The sequence below is a fragment of the Coregonus lavaretus genome (assembly GCF_964263955.1).
Source record: "Coregonus lavaretus genome assembly, chromosome: 27".
In the NCBI taxonomy this organism is placed as follows: domain Eukaryota; kingdom Metazoa; phylum Chordata; class Actinopteri; order Salmoniformes; family Salmonidae; genus Coregonus; species Coregonus lavaretus.
Window position 1 is genome coordinate 42,927,470 of NC_140014.1, and position 18,588 is coordinate 42,946,057.

Genomic DNA, 18,588 nt, shown 5'->3' on the forward strand with positions numbered 1-18,588 from the left:
AAGATTTTATAAAAATAAAAAAAACGGATATGTTTTATTTTGATTCAAATGATTTGGACCCCGATTTAACTTCATGGAAGATTCTTTATCCATAAAATGAAATGGGCGGAGAACAAACTCCTCTTCACATTGTTTAAGATAGAATTGAAATATTATTTAGAAATGATCAGTAAGTGTAAAAAAAAAGCATTACATATCATAAAACCTTTTGACAAATTGAAAATGTATCTCGACATGTAATACACCTGTCCGTTAGGTTGATGTACTCGTTTGTATATTTCTGTTTTTGTATTTGTTTTATTGTTCATAATAAATAAAATAAAAAATAAAACATATTTGGTTTACGTTTGCATTTTGTGGTGGGCGTCAGAGGGTTGTTGCTAGACGGGGTACAGCTACGGATAGAAGTGACGCAAATATCGTCATTCTCTCGCCATGCAATTTGGTTTTGGCTAGATGGAGTCAGCTTGGGGTGGGCAACTGTACTGAACAAAAATATAAAACGCAACATGCAACAATTTCTAAGATTTTACTGAGTTACAGTTCATATAAGGAAATCAGTCAATTGAAATAAATTCATTAGGCCCTAATCTGTGGATTGGACAGGGGCACACCCATGGGTGGGCCTGGGAGGGCATAGGCCCACCCACTGGGGACTCTGTACCGGTACCCCCTGTATATAGCCTCCCTACTGTTATTTCATATTGACTCTGTACCGGTACCCCCTGTATATAGCCTCCCTACTGTTATTTCACATTGACTCTGTACCGGTACCCCCTGTATATAGCCTCCCTACTGTTATTTTTACTGCTGCTCTTTAGTTAAGTTACTTTTATTTCGTATTATTTTTTTATTGAATGTTTTTTTTGGTATTTCGTTTGGTATTCTTTCTTAAAACTGCATTGTTGGTTATGGGCTTGTAAGTAAGCATTTCACTGTAAGATCTTCACCTGTTGTATTTGGCGCATGTGACAATAACATTTGGTTTGATTTGGCTGAGATTCCAACATAGGAGTGATGAGCTCCAGGGGTAGTGGTGGGTGTGGTGGGGTGGTCCTTTTGGGGCGGTCCTGGTGGGGTGGGGTGGGGGTAGTGGTTGGGCGTGGTGTGGTGGGGGTAGTGGGGCGTGGTGGGTTGGGGGTAGTGGTGGTCCTGGTGGGGCATGATGTTAGTGGTGGTGCGTGGTAACTAACTTGCTCACAGTTAACAGAAACTTAAGAAGTGCTGGGGATAGTCTCTGACGGTGTAACTGTGTCCCCAGGCTAATTGAGCATTGTGCAGAAGTGACTGGCAAACAAGATTACTGGTGGGGCGTGGTGGAGTGAAAGCCTATCCACTACCATGGACTGTTCTGTTGCAACATTCAAACCCTCAACCCTTTTCACAGCTTCTGCATATGAAATGCTCTGTACAACCCTGACTTTGGCCACCTCATTCTCTTTTACCCATGTGGGGCATTCAGAATACGTGGCTTCATGATTCCCACCGCAATTACAACATGTCACATTGTCTTCACTTTTACACATATGATATTTTCCACATATTAGCTTCTCCCTTCTGCAAACACTTTCTACACGACCAAAAGCTTTACAATGTTCACCCGGCATTGTTCTTCGGATAAATGCTCCAACTCTGTAGTTAATATATCCTAACTGCACTTCATTAGGGAGAGACTCCATTTCAAAAACAAAAGAACAGATAAACTCTTCACTTTTTCCCCATTCACCACTAGATTCATCCGACGTGCTTCAATCACTCCAGGAATATTTTTCATCTCTTCCAAATCAACTTCCCACGAAACGCCAGATATAACCCCCTTAAGGGGTGCCCTGTTCCGAAGCGACACACACAACACTTCAAACGTATCAAATCGATCCGCGGAATCACAAAACATATAAACAAACCCGCCTCTCGTGACCCTCACATCCTTCCCTTTACCCAGCACTGTCCACCAGTCTGGGTAACTCAAATGGATTCTTCCAAGATTGGTACTCTGCTCAGCTGCTCCTTATTAACAAACCGTACTCCTAGTAGATACGAAGGGTCATTCTCAGCACTGTACACTACATTACTCCGTTTTCCATTCTTTTGAACAATACTCATTTTCTCCTTGATTCTACCGCCATTGTGTTCAGATTCCACTTCGTCATCCGCTTCCGCCATTTTCCCCTCCTTCTTTCGTCTCCTCCCGGCAACGACTCGACGTCAACAGCCCTAATCGAGGGTTCCTATTGAAAATTCGAGACGGGCTATGCATATTCATGAGGCTAGCATCGCACTCTCCATTGAATACAGGCGGTTGACGTCAACACCCCTCGTCGAATATTCAAGAGGTATTCAAATACAAAGATGTATCCACCAATCGAAAGAGAGTAATAGGCAACGGAAACCGTCTTGCAACGGAAACCGTTTAACGAGCAAACGGAAGCAAACAGAACAAACTCAATGAAATGTGAAGGGACTTAACTGAATTTGTGTCCGTTTGGAGTAAACGATTTCTGTTGAAAAATGTTTTGCAACAATGGGAAAACAATTCGGAACATCTCAGAACGTTTTGCAACAGAATCAACGTAATGAATACACCCCTGGTATAGCCTTATCTGGCAGGAAGCTCTCGTTCAACCTTTGAACTGCAAGCGCCAATCAGCTGATTTCATCACATGACATACGTCTCTAGCATGGCCACTGTGCTCCTAGCATAACAACTCGGAAGAGGGAAGAAATAAGAGTGAAATCTTATTTTAAAAAAGGAATACATTCACCTCGATAAAAAGTAAGTAATGTAAGTTAGTTTATTATGTTATGAATTGGTTATTCTTGATCTAATCAGCATGATGTGCTTATGATTTAGTCGGTTACGTCTTTGATGAAATAAATGCCATTTCGTTTCGACAGCTAACGTTAGCTAGTTGGCTATTATTTGGATGGTGTTTAGCTGTCAGCGATGTTGTCTCACGATGAATTAGGTCACGTTTCTTTTAACAACACTCAAATAAGGACGAACCTTATTGTAAAAACATCTACACTGAACATTACTGAGTTACAGTTCATATAAGGAGATCAGTCAATTGAAATAAATTAATTAGTCCCCTGATCTATGGATTTCACATGACTGGGAATTCAGATATGCGTATGTTGGTCACAGATAGCCGCGTGGATCAAATCTATTCACGTCACCAAATAATTGATTAAAACACAGCACTCTGTAGGGTAGCACCATTGTGTAGCCAGAGGACAGCTAGTTTCAGTCCTCCTCTGGGTATATTGACTTCAATACAAAACCTAGGAGGCTCATGGTTCTCGCCCCCTTCCATAGACTTACACAGGAATTATGACAACTTCCGGAGGATGTCCTCCAACCTATCAGAGCTCTTGCAGCTTGAACTGACATGCAGTCCACCCAATCAAAGGAACAGAGAATGAGTATTGAAAGCATAAGCTACAGCTAGCTAGCACTGCAGTGCATAAAATGTGGTGAGTAGTTGACTCAAAGAGAGAGAAAGACAATAGTTGAACAGTTTTGAACAAATTAATTTCTTCCAAAATGAAGTTGAAGCAAGAGGGGATAGAGAGAGATTTTATAATTTTTTTTCCCACTTTCAGTCTCACTTACTTAGCTAGCAAATGCAGCTAGCTAGATTAGCCTACTGAAACACCCTGCTCAAACAGAGGGATGTTTTGTTAGCTAGCTGGCTATGACTATCCAACACAACACTGGAAATCTTCCAAGTCGATGTAAGCTTTTGGTTTTACTAATTTATTGCCACCGGGCCGGCTGGTGTAAGTGCTAAACTGCTTACTGACTGTACACCGTAACGTTACTGCATGATTGTAGCGTGTTTACTAATGTGTTAGTTCTATTAGCCATGTTGACTATGACGTTACTTTAGCTAATATGGTGACAACGATGTAGGCTGTGTGTAGCGGTTATATGGTTTGGCTTGGGAAGTTTTTTTTCGCCTGGTCACATAGAGCTGATGTGTTGAAGTCCACAAGCGAAGTCCACAAGCATTGAAGTCCACAAGCGAAGGGAAAAGGTGAGAGGAGGAGAGTGCATAGATGTGAGAAGGAATATTACTTGCTGCTATGAAAGTAAACTGTGTTTGCGCGTGTTCAGGGGTGTATTCATTCAGCTGATTCTGTTGACAAATGTTTCTTAAATGGAAGCAAACAGGAATAAACATACCCGAGTTTGTCCAATAGAAACTCTTGTTTGCAACTGTTGGACTAATAATTACACCCTAGATCAGCTAGATGCAGGCAAGAGTGTGTAAGGAGGTATTGAATGTGTCACTGTCTGTCACCTCAAATGTTTCTCTCAACCTGTGTGCACCTACGTTGTAAACTTTAATTCATAGGCTAGGTTGTAGCAACCTCATGATTGGTATAGGGAACATTAGAGTATCATGTAGTAGCCTAAACCCATCGCTGTTACATTGAGCTGAGTGAATGGAATATGAATGACAGTCATCCAATATGCTGTAATAGAAATAAAGCAATGCTCATGAAGAAAATAAATAGTCCTCCCTCATCTTAAACGGCACGACTGCCACTAATCGGGTGTGACCACCATTTGCCTCATGCAAATCGGGTGTGACCGCCATTTGCAACTCAACAACACAAACAGCTCACTGCCTGCACCAGCCAGTCATGGCTATATGTTGGTTTGCAAGCTGAGGTTAATCATTAAATGCATTAGGCTGTCCCCGACTAAAATAGAATCTTGGTAGAACGAGAGTCGTCCTGTTCTTTCGACAAATCGATTGGTCAAAATGTTATACCTTATTTTTCCATATATAGAATAAAACCAACTGCATACAGTGCATTAGGAAAGTATTCAGACCCCTTTACTTTTTCCACATTTTGTTAATTTACAGCCTTATTTTAAAATTGATTATATTGTTTTTTTTCTCAGCAATCTACACACAATACCCCATAATGACAAAGCAAAAACAGGATTTTAGAAATGTTTGCAAATGTATAAAAAATACATTTGCATGGTCCTCTGTAGCTCAGCTGGTAGAGCACGGCGCTTGTAACGCCAAGGTAGTGGGTTCGATCCCCGGGACCACCCATACACAAAAATGTATGCACGCACGACTGTAAGTCGCTTTGGATAAAAGCGTCTGCTAAATGGCATATTATTTATTATTATTATAAAAAACTGAAATCACATTTACATAAGTATTCAAACCCTTTACTCAGTACTTTGTTGAAGCACCTTTGGCAGCGATAACAGCCTCAAGTCTTCTTGGGTATGACGCTACAAGCTTGGCACACCTGTATTTGGGGAGTTTCTTCCATTCTTCTCTTGGCTGTGTGCTTAGGGTTGTTGGAAGGTGAAACTTCGCCCCAGTCTGAGGTCCTGAGCGCTCTGGAGCAGGTTTTCATCAAGGATCTCTCTGTACTTTGCTCCGTTCATCTTTGCCCTCGACCCTGACTAGTTTCCCAGTACCTGCCGCTGAAAAACATCCCCACAGCATGATGCTGCCACAACCATGCTTCACCGTAGGGATGGTGCCAGGTTTCCTCCAGACGGAATGCTTGTCATTCAGGCCAAATAGTTCAATCTTGGTTTCATCAGACCAGAGAATCTTGTTTCTCATGGTCTGAAAGTCCTTTAGGTGCCTTTTGGCAAACTCCAAGTGGGCTGTCATGTGCCTTTTACTGAGGAGTGGCTTCCGTCAGGCCACTCTACCATAAAGGCCTGATTGGTGGAGTGCTGCAGAGATGATTGTCCTTCTGGAAGGTTCTCCCATCTCCACAGAGGAACTCTGGAGCTCTGTCAGAGTGACCATCGGGTTCTTGGTCACCTCCCTGACCAAGGCTCTTCTCCCCCGATTGCTCAGTTTGGTCGGGTGGCCAGCTCTAGGAAGAGTCTTGGTGGTTCCAAACTTCTTCCATTTAAGAATGATGGAGGCCACTGTGTCCTTAAACCTTCAATACTGCAGACATTTTTTGGTACCCTTCCCCAGATCTGTGCCTCGACACAATCCTGTCTCGGAGCTCTACGGACAATTCCTTCGACCTCATGGCGGTTTTTGCTCTGACATGCACTGTCAACTGTGGGACCTTATATAGACAGGTGTGTGCCTTTCCAAATCATGTCCAATGAATTGAATTTACCCCAATCAAGTTTTAGAAACATCTCAAGGATGATCAATGGAAACAGGCTCAATTTCGAGTCTCATAGCAAAGTGTCTGTAGCTCAATTGGTAGAGCATGGCGCTTGTAATGCCAGGGTAGTGGGTTCGATCCCCGGGACCACCCATACGTAAAAATGTATGCGCACATGACTGTAAGTCGCTTTGGATAAAAGTGTCTGCTAAATGGCATATTATTATATTATTATAAATAAGGTATTTCTGTTTTTTATTTTTAATAAATGTGCAAAAAATTCTAAAATCCTGTTTTTGCTTTGTCATAATGGCGTATTGTGTGTAGATTTGAAATTTGTGTGAAATTAATTTAATCAATTTTAGAATAAGGCTGTAACATAACAATGTGGAAAAAGTCAAGGGGTCTGAATACTTTACGAAAGCACTGTGTGTATGTATGTATGTATGTATGTGTGTGTGTGTGTGTGTGTGTGTGTGTGTGTATATGTGAGAGATGGAATCTAAAACAAAAGTCCAGAAAATCACATTGTAAGACCCAGCCACGACCCATCTTCAATGCTCTTACTGAGGGAAGGAGGTTGTTGGCCAAGATCTCGCGATACATGGCCCCATCCATCCTCCCCTCAATACGGTGCAGTCGTCCTGTCCACTTTGCAGAAAAGCATCCCCAAAGAATGATGTTTCCACCTCCATGCTTCACGGTTGGGATGGTGTTCTTGGGGTTGTACTCATCCTTCTTCTTCCTCCAAACACGGCGAGTGGAGTTTAGACCAAAAAGCTCTATATTGTCTCATCAGACCACATGACCTTCTCCCATTCCTCCTCTGGATCATCCAGATGGTCATTGGCAAACTTCAGACGGGCCTGGACATGCGCTGGCTTGAGCAGGGGGACCTTGCGTGCGCTGAAGGATTTTAATCCATGACGGCGTAGTGTGTTACTAATGGTTTTCATTGAGACTGTGGTCCCAGCTCTCTTAAGGTCATTAACCAGGTCCTGCCGTGTAGTTCTGGGCTGATCCCTCACCTTCCTCATGATCATTGATGCCCCACGAGGTGAGATCTTGCATGGAGCCCCAGACCGAGGGTGATTGACCGTCATCTTGAACTTCTTCCATTTTCTAATAATTGCGCCAACAATTGTTGCCTTCTCACCAAGCTGCTTGCCTATTGTCCTGTAGCCCATCCCAGCCTTGTGCAGGTCTACAATTTTATCCCTGATGTCCTTACACAGCTCTCTGGTCTTGGCCATTGTGGAGAGGTTGGAGTCTGTTTGATTGAGTGTGTGGACAGGTGTCTTTTTATACAGGTAACGAGTTCAAACAGGTGCAGTTAATACAGGTAATGAGTGGAGAACAGGAGGGCTTCTTAAAGAAAAACAAACAGGTCTGTGAGAGCCGTAATTCTTACTGGTTGGTAGGTGATCAAATACTTATGTCATGCAATAAAATGCAAATTAATTACTTAAAAATCATACAATGTGATTTTCTGGATTTTTCTCTCACAGTTGAAGTGTACCTATGATAAAAATTACAGACCTCTACATGCTTTGTAAGTAGGAAAACCTGCAAAATCGGCAGTGTATCAAATACTTGTTCTCCCCACTGTATATATACTGCTCAAAAAAATTAAGGGAACACTAAAATAACACATCCTAGATCTGAATGAATGAAATAATCTTATTAAATACTTTTTTCTTTACATAGTTGAATGTGCTGACAACAAAATCACACAAATTATCAATGAAAATCAAATGTATCAACCCATGGAGGTCTGGATTTGGAGTCACCCTCAAAATGAAGGTGGAAAACCACACTACAGGTTGATCTAACTTTGATGTAATGGCCTTAAAACAAGTCAAAATGAGGCTCAGTAGTGTGTGTGGCCTCCACGTGCCTGTATGACCTCCCTACAACGCCTGGGCATGCTCCTGATGAGGTGGCAGATGGTCTCCTGAGGGATCTCCTCCCAGACCTGGACTAAAGCATCCGCCAACTCCTGGACAGTCTGTGGTGCAACGTGGCGTTGGTGGATGGAGCGAGACATGATGTCCCAGATGTGCTCAATTGGATTCTGGTCTGAGGAACGGGCGGGCCAGTCCATAGCATCAATGCCTTCCTCTTGCAGGAACTGCTGACACACTCCAGCCACATGAGGTCTAGCATTGTCTTGCATTAGGAGGAACCCAGTGCCAACCGCACCAGCATATGGTCTCACAAGGGGTCTGAGGATCTCATCTCGGTACCTAATGGCAGTCAGGCTACCTCTGGCGAGCACATGGAGGGCTCTGCGGCCCCCCAAAGAAATGCCACCCCACACCATGACTGACCCACCGCCAAACCGGTCATGCTGGAGGATGTTGCAGGCAGCAGAACGTTCTCCACGGCGTCTCCAGACTCTGTCACGTCTGTCACGTGCTCAGTGTGAACCTGCTTTCATCTGTGAAGAGCACAGGGCGCCAGTGGCGAATTTGCCAATCTTGGTGTTCTCTGGCAAATGCCAAACGTCCTGCACGGTGTTGGGCTGTAAGCACAACCCCCACCTGTGGACGCCGGGCCCTCATACCACCCTCATGGAGTCTGTTTCTGACCGTTTGAGCAGACACATGCACATTTGTGGCCTGCTGGAGGTCATTTTGCAGGGCTCTGGCAGTGCTCCTCCTGCTCCTCCTTGCACAAAGGTGGAGGTAGCAGTCCTGCTGCTGGGTTGTTGCCCTCCTACGGCCTCCTCCACGTCTCCTGATGTACTGGCCTGTCTCCTGGTAGCGCCTCCATGCTCTGGACACTACACTGACAGACACAGCAAACCTTCTTGCCACAGCTCGCATTGATGTGCCATCCTGGATGAGCTGCACTATCTGAGCCACTTGTGTGGGTTGTAGACTCCGTCTCATGCTACCACTAGAGTGAAAGCACCGCCAGCATTGAAAAGTGACCAAAACATCAGCCAGGAAGCATAGGAACTGAGAAGTGGTCTGTGGTCACCACCTGCAAAACCAGTCCTTTATTGGGGGTGTCTTGCTAATTGCCTATAATTTCCACCTGTTGTCACAGCCATTTGCACAACAGCATGTGAAATGTATTGTCAATCAGTGTTGCTTCCTAAGTGGACAGTTTGATTTCACAGAAGTGTGATTGAGCAGTGTATATATATATATAATCTCTCTCTCATTAGGCTGTATGTATTTTTAGATAAATTGTATTGTAGCTTCACCATCTTTATTGGAAAAATAAATAAAAAAATACACAACTTTTAAGCTAAATGTTAATTTGACAGAGGTAATGAACTGTCCATTGATCCACACAGCAATTGATTAAAACAGGACCATGTTTGCAAAACAAGCTTATGTCGGGTAAGCTAACGGTTACGTCAGTCAGGAATGCAGACGGGCTAGCTCATGTTATTGTGGGAACTATTCCTCTAAGAGTAGGAATTAGGCTGTTTTTGAGGAGGTTTGAATCCTCAGCAACCTGCAGACACATTGTTTTGAAGAACAACAGACTAACATAGCTACTGTAGTGCTGGGTAACCTTGGTATTTAAAAATTTTTTTTAGTCATTTTAGCAGACGCTCTTATCCAGAGCGACTTACAGTTAGTGAGTGCATACACTATTATTTTTAAATATTTTTTCATACTGGCCCCCCGTGGGAATCGAACCCACAACGCCATGCTCTACCAACTGAGCTACATCCCTGCCGGCCATTCCCTCCCATTTCCTGGACGACGCTGGGCCAATTGTGCGCCGCCCCATGGGTCTCCCAGTCGCGGCCGGCTACGACAGAGCCTGGATTCGAACCAGGATCTCTAGTGGCATAGCTAGCACTGCGATGCAGTGCTTTAGACCACTGCGCCACTCGGGCATGGGTGGAGTAGGCATGGGTGGAGTAGGCATGGGTGGAGTAGGCATTGTGGTGCTCATGTGAATTTTCCTTTCAGACAAATGCCTACTTCTCACTCAAAACATAACGTTTTTTTTGGGGGGGGGGGTTTTAATAGGGAATAGGGTGCCAGTCAAACGTAGTGCACTAGATAGGGAGTAGAATGCTGTTTGGGATGCAGCTGCTCTTCCTTATCATTCATGTTACAGTCCCAGATAATCAGAATAATCCTGTGGTCCTCCTAGCAGAACACTCAACTCTCTTTATATAAGAGAATGGGGTTGAGCGTTCCTCAGCTAGTGGTCCTCTGTGCCTAGCACCCGCAACACCAAGGATTGTGGGTTCGAATCCCGCTGGGGCCAGCCATATGAAACAGTTATGCACGCATGACTGTAAGTCGTTTAGGATAAAAGTGTTTACTAGATGTCAAATGATATAATCCTGTATTTTTTCCCCCCCTGCTCCAGATGAGGAAATCTCCAGCACCTTGTTACTCCTCCACTGCCATGTGGTGAAGGACAGGGGTCAACCCTTGACCCTGAGGTGACCAGACTGTGATTTAAACCTCCCCAGAGGAGGAGGAGGAGGAGACAGACATGCACCCGTACGGCTGTGAGGCAGAGACTTCCCTTCAGGAGCTGTTTGATTTCTTCACCCGGTGTCTGCAGAATGGGGAGTGGGAGCTGGCTGGAGCCTGTGTGCCTCAGCTGGGTGATGCTGGAGGAAAGGTGTCACAACAGCTACGGGACATCATCAAGGCCATCGTCACCTACCCTTACCTGCTAGCGTGAGTTAGGCTGCTTACCTGGAGGAAGGGTGTTACCCGGAGGAGGGGTGTTACCTGGAGGAAGGGTGTTACCTGGAGGAGGGGTGTTACCTGGAGGAGGGGTGTTACCCGGAGGAGGGGTGTTACCCGGAGGAAGGGTGTTACCCGGAGGAGGGGTGTTACCCGGAGGAGGGGTGTTACCTGGAGGAAGGGGTGTTACCCGGAGGAGGGGTGTTACCCGGAGGAAGGGTGTTACCCGGAGGAGGGGTGTTACCTGGAGGAAGGGTGTTACCCGGAGGAGGGGTGTTACCCGGAGGAGGGGTGTTACCCGGAGGAGGGGTGTTACCCGGAGGAGGGGTGTTACCCGGAGGAGGGGTGTTACCCGGAGGAGGGGTGTTACCCGGAGGAGGGGTGTTACCCGGAGGAGGGGTGTTACCCGGAGGAAGGGGTGTTACCTGGAGGAGGGGTGTTACCTGGAGGAGGGGTGTTACCTGGAGGAAGGGGTGTTACCCGGAGGAGGGGTGTTACCTGGAGGAGGGGTGTTACCTGGAGGAAGGAAATGATGACCCGTTATATTCACCTTCCTCCTAGTTTTGCTTTGTAATTGATTAGCCAATATCAATTGGTTATATAATTATCTTTGGTGTGTATTGTAGATGGGAGAATGTGGGCAGCCCTCACAGACTGGCCTGGCTTTGGCTTCAAGTCCTGGAGAAATGGACCAAGGAAGAGGTTTCGGTTTCAGTCAGGAGAGAACTGGACTTCCTGCTGCTTCTAGAGGAGATGGGAGAGGAGGTGCCGGAGACGACGCTCAAGGTCTATACTTGAATTTTCTAAAAAATAGACAAGGACAGCATTTATAGAGACCGTAAAAGTTAAAGTTCAACAATTACAGCCATTGATACAGAACCAAAAGTTTAGTCTTAAGTTAATATTTTAGAGTAATTGGGGGAAAAAGCCATTAGACAAGCGTTCTTCTCGTCCCAAGGAGCTCCACCAGGCCTTCCTAACCACCCAGGAGGAGAGAAAGGGACCCGGCGTTCCACCAGGGACAGGCGATGCTCTGAGTCCAGGGATAGAGTCCTGTCTCCGGGCCTTGTTGGACCAGAAGAGACCCAGAGTGGCCCAAGCTCTGGTCAGCTTCCTGGAGGACCACCCCAGGGATGTTAATACAGAGGACCACACCCTACAGGTAGGCTTTTAATTGTAATTGTCTCTCTCCTCCCACCCCCCCGGTTTTGAAAAGGCGCTTTAAATCAAATGTGTTATTATTTCTATTAAAGGACACATTCATCAGATACTTGATGGAGAGACTGCAGCATCCTGGTCCAGACCCAGAGGAGATGGAGGGCTGGGCGGAGGAGGTGTGTGTGGTCCTGGGACTGATGCCCTGGAGGTCGGAGCGAGGTGGAGGTGGAGGGGGCCAGCTGGAGGCCCTGTGTGAGGCCCTGTGGAGGGCCAGAGAGGGGCCCCTGAGAGAGGAGAGGGTCCTGAGCGCCCTGCTACGGCCCCACGGCCACGCCCTGCTCTCCCGCTACTGCTCCACAGCCCTCAGGATGCACAGAGACAAGCTGCTGAGGGACACACCCAGCACACAGGGTGAGATGACCTTTACCTCAACCCTCTCCAGCAGGTGACCTGGTCAACGAGAGAGTGTTTTTAATTTGGTTAACAAAAAAATTAATAAAAGAAATAAAATAAAAATTTAAAAAATAAATAAAAAGAAGATGAAAAATAAATAAAAATAAGAAATATAATAACAAAAAGAAAAGAATAACAAAGAAAAAATATATAAAAAGAAAAGAAAAAAATTGTACAGTGGTGATCCCACTGGCTATAAGGTGAATGCACCTATTTGTAAGTCGCTCTGGATAAGAGCGTCTGCTAAATGACGTAAATGTAAAATGTGATTTACTCGAATAGAAGTTTCATAGTGCTTAGGTTGTTAGGAGTGTACTGATAAGTAGGTCACGTGACATCCCGGCGACTTTGAGAAAAAAAACACTTTATATCGGAGTTGTGCCTGATGGTCACACGCCTATCTGCCCTCTCATTGGCTAGAATGGTCCCACCTGATATAGCCTCCTGACTGCCTTCTAGTCCCCGTGTAGCTCAGTTGGTAGAGCGTGGCGCTTGCAACGCCAGGGTTGTGGGTTCGTTTCCCACGGGGGGCCAGGTAGCTTAGTGGTTGAGGAGCGTTGTGCCAGTAACCGAAAGGTCGCTGGTTCTAATCCCCGAGCCGACTAGGTAAAAAAATCTGTCGACGTGCCCTTGAGCAAGGCACTTAACCCTAATTGCTCCTGTAAGTCGCTCTGGATAAGAGCGTCTGCTAAAATGACAAAAATGTTAATGTAGTGTGATTACCAGTCTCTTTAGCTAGCGTTCCACTCCTTGCCATTGCCAAAGAGTCTTTGGCACGTGACTGTTTACTATTGCCTTGTATTCTGATGGAGTATGACCGTTAAGCAAAGCTCGTGATGTATTTATAAGTTATATTCTTCAAGAATCAATGGCTATATATCATTAATTAAAACGTAAGAAAATGGTTGTAGCAAGCACAGATTTGCCTTTTTAAATTGAACTTCAACTTTAAAAAATGACACATTGATTTCTTACCGTGTAAGCAATCTATAGACAAGGTATGACAGCAATCCATGCTTTAGTTTAGTTTACCTGGCACTGTTTCCACGTGCTAACGTTTTAGCATTTGTGCCACAAATCCCATTCAAGTCATGGGATCGATATTAGCATTTTTTTGCTTATCGCGTCCAAATAATCTGAAAGTTTCTAAAATTGATTGGTGAAGCTCAACAAAGTCACAGAGATATTTTGAACATGATGCATGAAAAATGCTAATATCGGTCCCATTACTTGAATGTGGAAACAGTGCCAGGGAAACTAAACCAAATCATTGATTGCTGTCATACCTTGTCTATAGACTGCTGACTTTATCAGTTACTTTACCTGAAATTTATACAAACTTTACTTTATCAGGTTTCTTTGACAGAGATAAAGCACATTGATCAATATTGGGCCTTGTTCTTTAACAGTCATCTTACGGTTGTGTGTAGAGGAGAAAGGTTTTTAGACCCTTTTATTATAGCTAGTTCTTTAACAGGTATGAATGTAGGCTATGTGGATGTGTATTAACACTATATACTGTGTATTAACACTATATACTGTGTATTAACACTGTCTACTGTGTATTAACACTGTCTACTGTGTATTAACACTATATACTGTGTATTAACGCTGTATACTGTGTATTAACGCTGTATACTGTGTATTAACGCTGTATACTGTGTATTAACACTGTATACTGTGTATTAACACTATATTCTGTGTATTAAAACTATATACTGTGTATTAACACTATATACTGTGTATTAACGCTGTATACTGTGTATTAACGCTATATACTGTGTATTAACGCTATATACTGTGTATTAACGCTATATACTGTGTATTAACACTATATACTGTGTATTAACACTATATACTGTGTATTAACACTGTTTTTAAAATACACTAAAGTGTTTTGTGAGAAAGTATTAGCTCACTGATTTTAAATGCAAAATGTTTCTGAAATAAGGTATGAAATGGCCATTATTTTACACAGTGTTTCTCTCTCTTTAGGCCAGTGGCCAATCCTCTAGCCTCGTTGTTGAGACACCCCTACCCGAGGTCGAACAAAACAAAAACATGTTTTTTTCCACATCTGTAATGTCTCCCATTTTATGAAATGGATGGTTGTGTAAAAAATATTTTACTGCAAAAGTGGTTAAATTGAAAGATATTGTGACACCCCCCCCCCCCCCTAAACTCAGAGTATAGAATAATACCTGGCTGGATGACACCTTAGTTCATGTAACCCAATATTGCAAGTGTCACAATATCTTATCAATTTAACCACTTTTTGCAGTATTTTTTTTTTTTTTTTTACACATTTCATAAATGGGAGACGTTAGAGATGTGGAAAAACCTAGTTGTGTGTTGTTCTACCCCGGGTAGGGTATCAACAATGTGTCGGGCCTTACCACTAGCCTTCTCTCTGTACCCTTTTCACCCCAGTGGATCTTCCTGAGGCGGAGAAGTTACTGCTGGGCTTGTGTTGTCATGGGGACCGCGCCTCCGTCTGGAAAACCATTTATTTTGAGTGCCTTAGCAGCGGAAAGCACTTCCTTGAACGGGTCCTGGTGAGTGTATAGTTATGTAGGTAATGTACCACAACAACGTTACTGTGTGAAGACGTGGTTAGGTTGGACCAGTATATCGAGGGGGCAAATATCAGCACAGGTACTATTGACATCCTGATATCATCAGGTACTATTGACATCCTGATATCATCAGGTACTATTGACATCCTGATATCATCAGGTACTATTGACATCCTGATATCATCAGGTACTATTGACATCCTGATATCATCAGGTACTATTGACATCCTGATATCAGCACAGGTACTATTGACATCCTGATATCAGCACAGGTACTATTGACATCCTGATATCATCAGGTACTATTGACATCCTGATATCATCAGGTACTATTGACATCCTGATATCAGCACAGGTACTATTGACATCCTGATATCAGCACAGGTACTATTGACATCCTGATATCAGCACAGGTACTATAACTATTGACATCCTGATAACGGATGAGTTCTTTGCATATAAGGCACCTTTTTCTGTTTTAGGGTGCATCCCAAATAGCACCCTATTCCCTACATAGTGCACTAGGGCTCTGGTCAAATGTAGTGCACTAAATAGGGAGTAGGGTGCCATTTGAGACACATCCTCAGTTCTAACCCCACCTTTCCCCCCTCCTCAGGTGACTGCTCTGGACCTGGTAAAGAGGGAGGCGTTCTCTAGGCTGGAGGATCTGCTGAAGGGGGAGTTCCAGCCTCTTTCTCGCCTCCTGCTCCTCCTGGGGTGGACTCAGTGCCAAAGCCTCCTCTCAGCTCAAACCCTGCTACGCCTCCTACACTATGACCAGGTTAGGCCTCCTACACTATGACCAGGTTAGGCCTCCTACACTATGACCAGGTTAGGCCTCCTACACTATGACCAGGTTAGGCCTCCTACACCACGACCAGGTTAGGCCTCCTACACTATGACCAGGTTAGGCCTCCTACACTATGACCAGTTTAGGCCTCCTACACTATGACCAGGTTAGGCCTCCTACACCACGACCAGGTTAGGCCTCCTACACTATGACCAGGTTAGGCCTCCTACACTATGACCAGGTTAGGCCTCCTACACTATGACCAGGTTAGGCCTCCTACACTATGACCAGGTTAGGCCTCCTACACTATGACCAGGTTAGGCCTCCTACACCACGACCAGGTTAGGCCTCCTACACTATGACCAGGTTAGGCCTCCTACACTATGACCAGGTTAGGCCTCCTACACCACGACCAGGTTAGGCCTCCTACACCACGACCAGGTTAGGCCTCCTACACCACGACCAGGTTAGGCCTCCTACACCACGACCAGGTTAGGCCTCCTACACTATGACCAGGTTAGGCCTCCTACACTATGACCAGGTTAGGCCTCCTACACTATGACCAGGTTAGGCCTCCTACACTATGACCAGGTTAGGCCTCCTACACCACGACCAGGTTAGGCCTCCTACACTATGACCAGGTTAGGCCTCCTACACTATGACCAGGTTAGGCCTCCTACACCACGACCAGGTTAGGCCTCCTACACCACGACCAGGTTAGGCCTCCTACACCACGACCAGGTTAGGCCTCCTACACTATGACCAGGTTAGGCCTCCTACACTATGACCAGGTTATGCCTCCTTCACCACGACCAGGTTAGGCCTCCTTCACCACGACCAGGTTAGGCCTCCTACACTATGACCAGGTTAGGCCTCCTACACCACGACCAGGTTAGGCCTCCTACACCACGACCAGGTTAGGCCTCCTACACTATGACCAGGTTAGGCCTCCTACACTATGACCAGGTTAGGCCTCCTACACTATGACCAGGTTAGGCCTCCTACACTATGACCAGGTTAGGCCTCCTACACTATGACCAGGTTAGGCCTCCTACACTATGACCAGGTTAGGCCTCCTACACTATGACCAGGTTAGGCCTCCTACACTACGACCAGGTTAGGCCTCCTACACTATGACCAGGTTAGGCCTCCTACACTACGACCAGTTTAGGCCTCCTACACCACGACCAGGTTAGGCCTCCTACACCACGACCAGGTTAGGCATCCTACACTATGACCAGGTTAGGCCTCCTACACTATGACCAGGTTAGGCCTCCTACACCACGACCAGGTTAGGCCTCCTACACTATGACCAGGTTAGGCCTCCAACACCACGACCAGGTTAGGCCTCCTACACTATGACCAGGTTAGGCCTCCTACACCACGACCAGGTTAGGCCTCCTACACTATGACCAGGTTAGGCCTCCTACACTATGACCAGGTTAGGCCTCCTACACCACGACCAGGTTAGGCCTCCTACACCACGACCAGGTTAGGCCTCCTACACTATGACCAGGTTAGGCCTCCTACACCACGACCAGGTTAGGCCTCCTACACCACGACCAGGTTAGGCCTCCTACACTATGACCAGGTTAGGCCTCCTACACCACGACCAGGTTAGGCCTCCTACACCACGACCAGGTTAGGCCTCCTACACCACGACCAGGTTAGGCCTCCTACACCACGACCAGGTTAGGCCTCCTACACTATGACCAGGTTAGGCCTCCTACACTATGACCAGGTTAGGCCTCCTACACTATGACCAGGTTAGGCCTCCTACACTATGACCAGGTTAGGCCTCCTACACTATGACCAGGTTAGGCCTCCTACACTATGACCAGGTTAGGCCTCCTACACTATGACCAGGTTAGGCCTCCTACACCACGACCAGGTTAGGCCTCCTACACCACGACCAGGTTAGGCCTCCTACACCACGACCAGGTTAGGCCTCCTACACTACGACCAGGTTAGGCCTCCTACACTATGACCAGGTTAGGCCTCCTACACTATGACCAGGTTAGGCCTCCTACACTATGACCAGGTTAGGCCTCCTACACTATGACCAGGTTAGGCCTCCTACACCACGACCAGGTTAGGCCTCCTACACCACGACCAGGTTAGGCATCCTACACCACGACCAGGTTAGGCATCCTACACTATGACCAGGTTAGGCCTCCTACACTATGACCAGGTTAGGCCTCCTACACCACGACCAGGTTAGGCCTCCTACACTATGACCAGGTTAGGCCTCCTACACCACGACCAGGTTAGGCCTCCTACACTATGACCAGGTTAGGCCTCCTACACCACGACCAGGTTAGGCCTCCTACACTATGACCAGGTTAGGCCTCCTACACTATGACCAGGTTAGGCCTCCTACACCACGACCAGGTTAGGCCTCCTACACCACGACCAGGTTAGGCCTCCTACACTATGACCAGGTTAGGCCTCCTACACCACGACCAGGTTAGGCCTCCTACACTATGACCAGGTTAGGCCTCCTACACTATGACCAGGTTAGGCCTCCTACACCACGACCAGGTTAGGCCTCCTACACCACGACCAGGTTAGGCCTCCTACACCACGACCAGGTTAGGCCTCCTACACCACGACCAGGTTAGGCCTCCTACACCACGACCAGGTTAGGCCTCCTACACTATGACCAGGTTAGGCCTCCTACACCACGACCAGGTTAGGCCTCCTACACCACGACCAGGTTAGGCCTCCTACACCACGACCAGGTTAGGCCTCCTACACCACGACCAGGTTAGGCCTCCTACACTACGACCAGGTTAGGCCTCCTACACTATGACCAGGT

General features: G+C 45.9%; 1 protein-coding gene across 1 annotated transcript in view; it reads left to right on the forward strand.

The window, feature by feature from the left end:
• Window positions 1-2,669: 2,669 nt before the first annotated feature.
• Window positions 2,670-18,588, forward strand: part of zfyve26 (zinc finger, FYVE domain containing 26) — a 113,179-nt gene continuing 97,260 nt past the window's right edge. Inside the window, 7 exon segments of the mRNA XM_084143898.1 lie at window positions 2,670-2,773; window positions 10,465-10,784; window positions 11,420-11,579; window positions 11,752-11,955; window positions 12,047-12,362; window positions 14,835-14,959; window positions 15,597-15,761. Of these exon segments, the coding sequence (XP_084000024.1) occupies window positions 10,594-10,784; window positions 11,420-11,579; window positions 11,752-11,955; window positions 12,047-12,362; window positions 14,835-14,959; window positions 15,597-15,761 (1,161 nt within the window). The 5' untranslated portion in view covers window positions 2,670-2,773; window positions 10,465-10,593.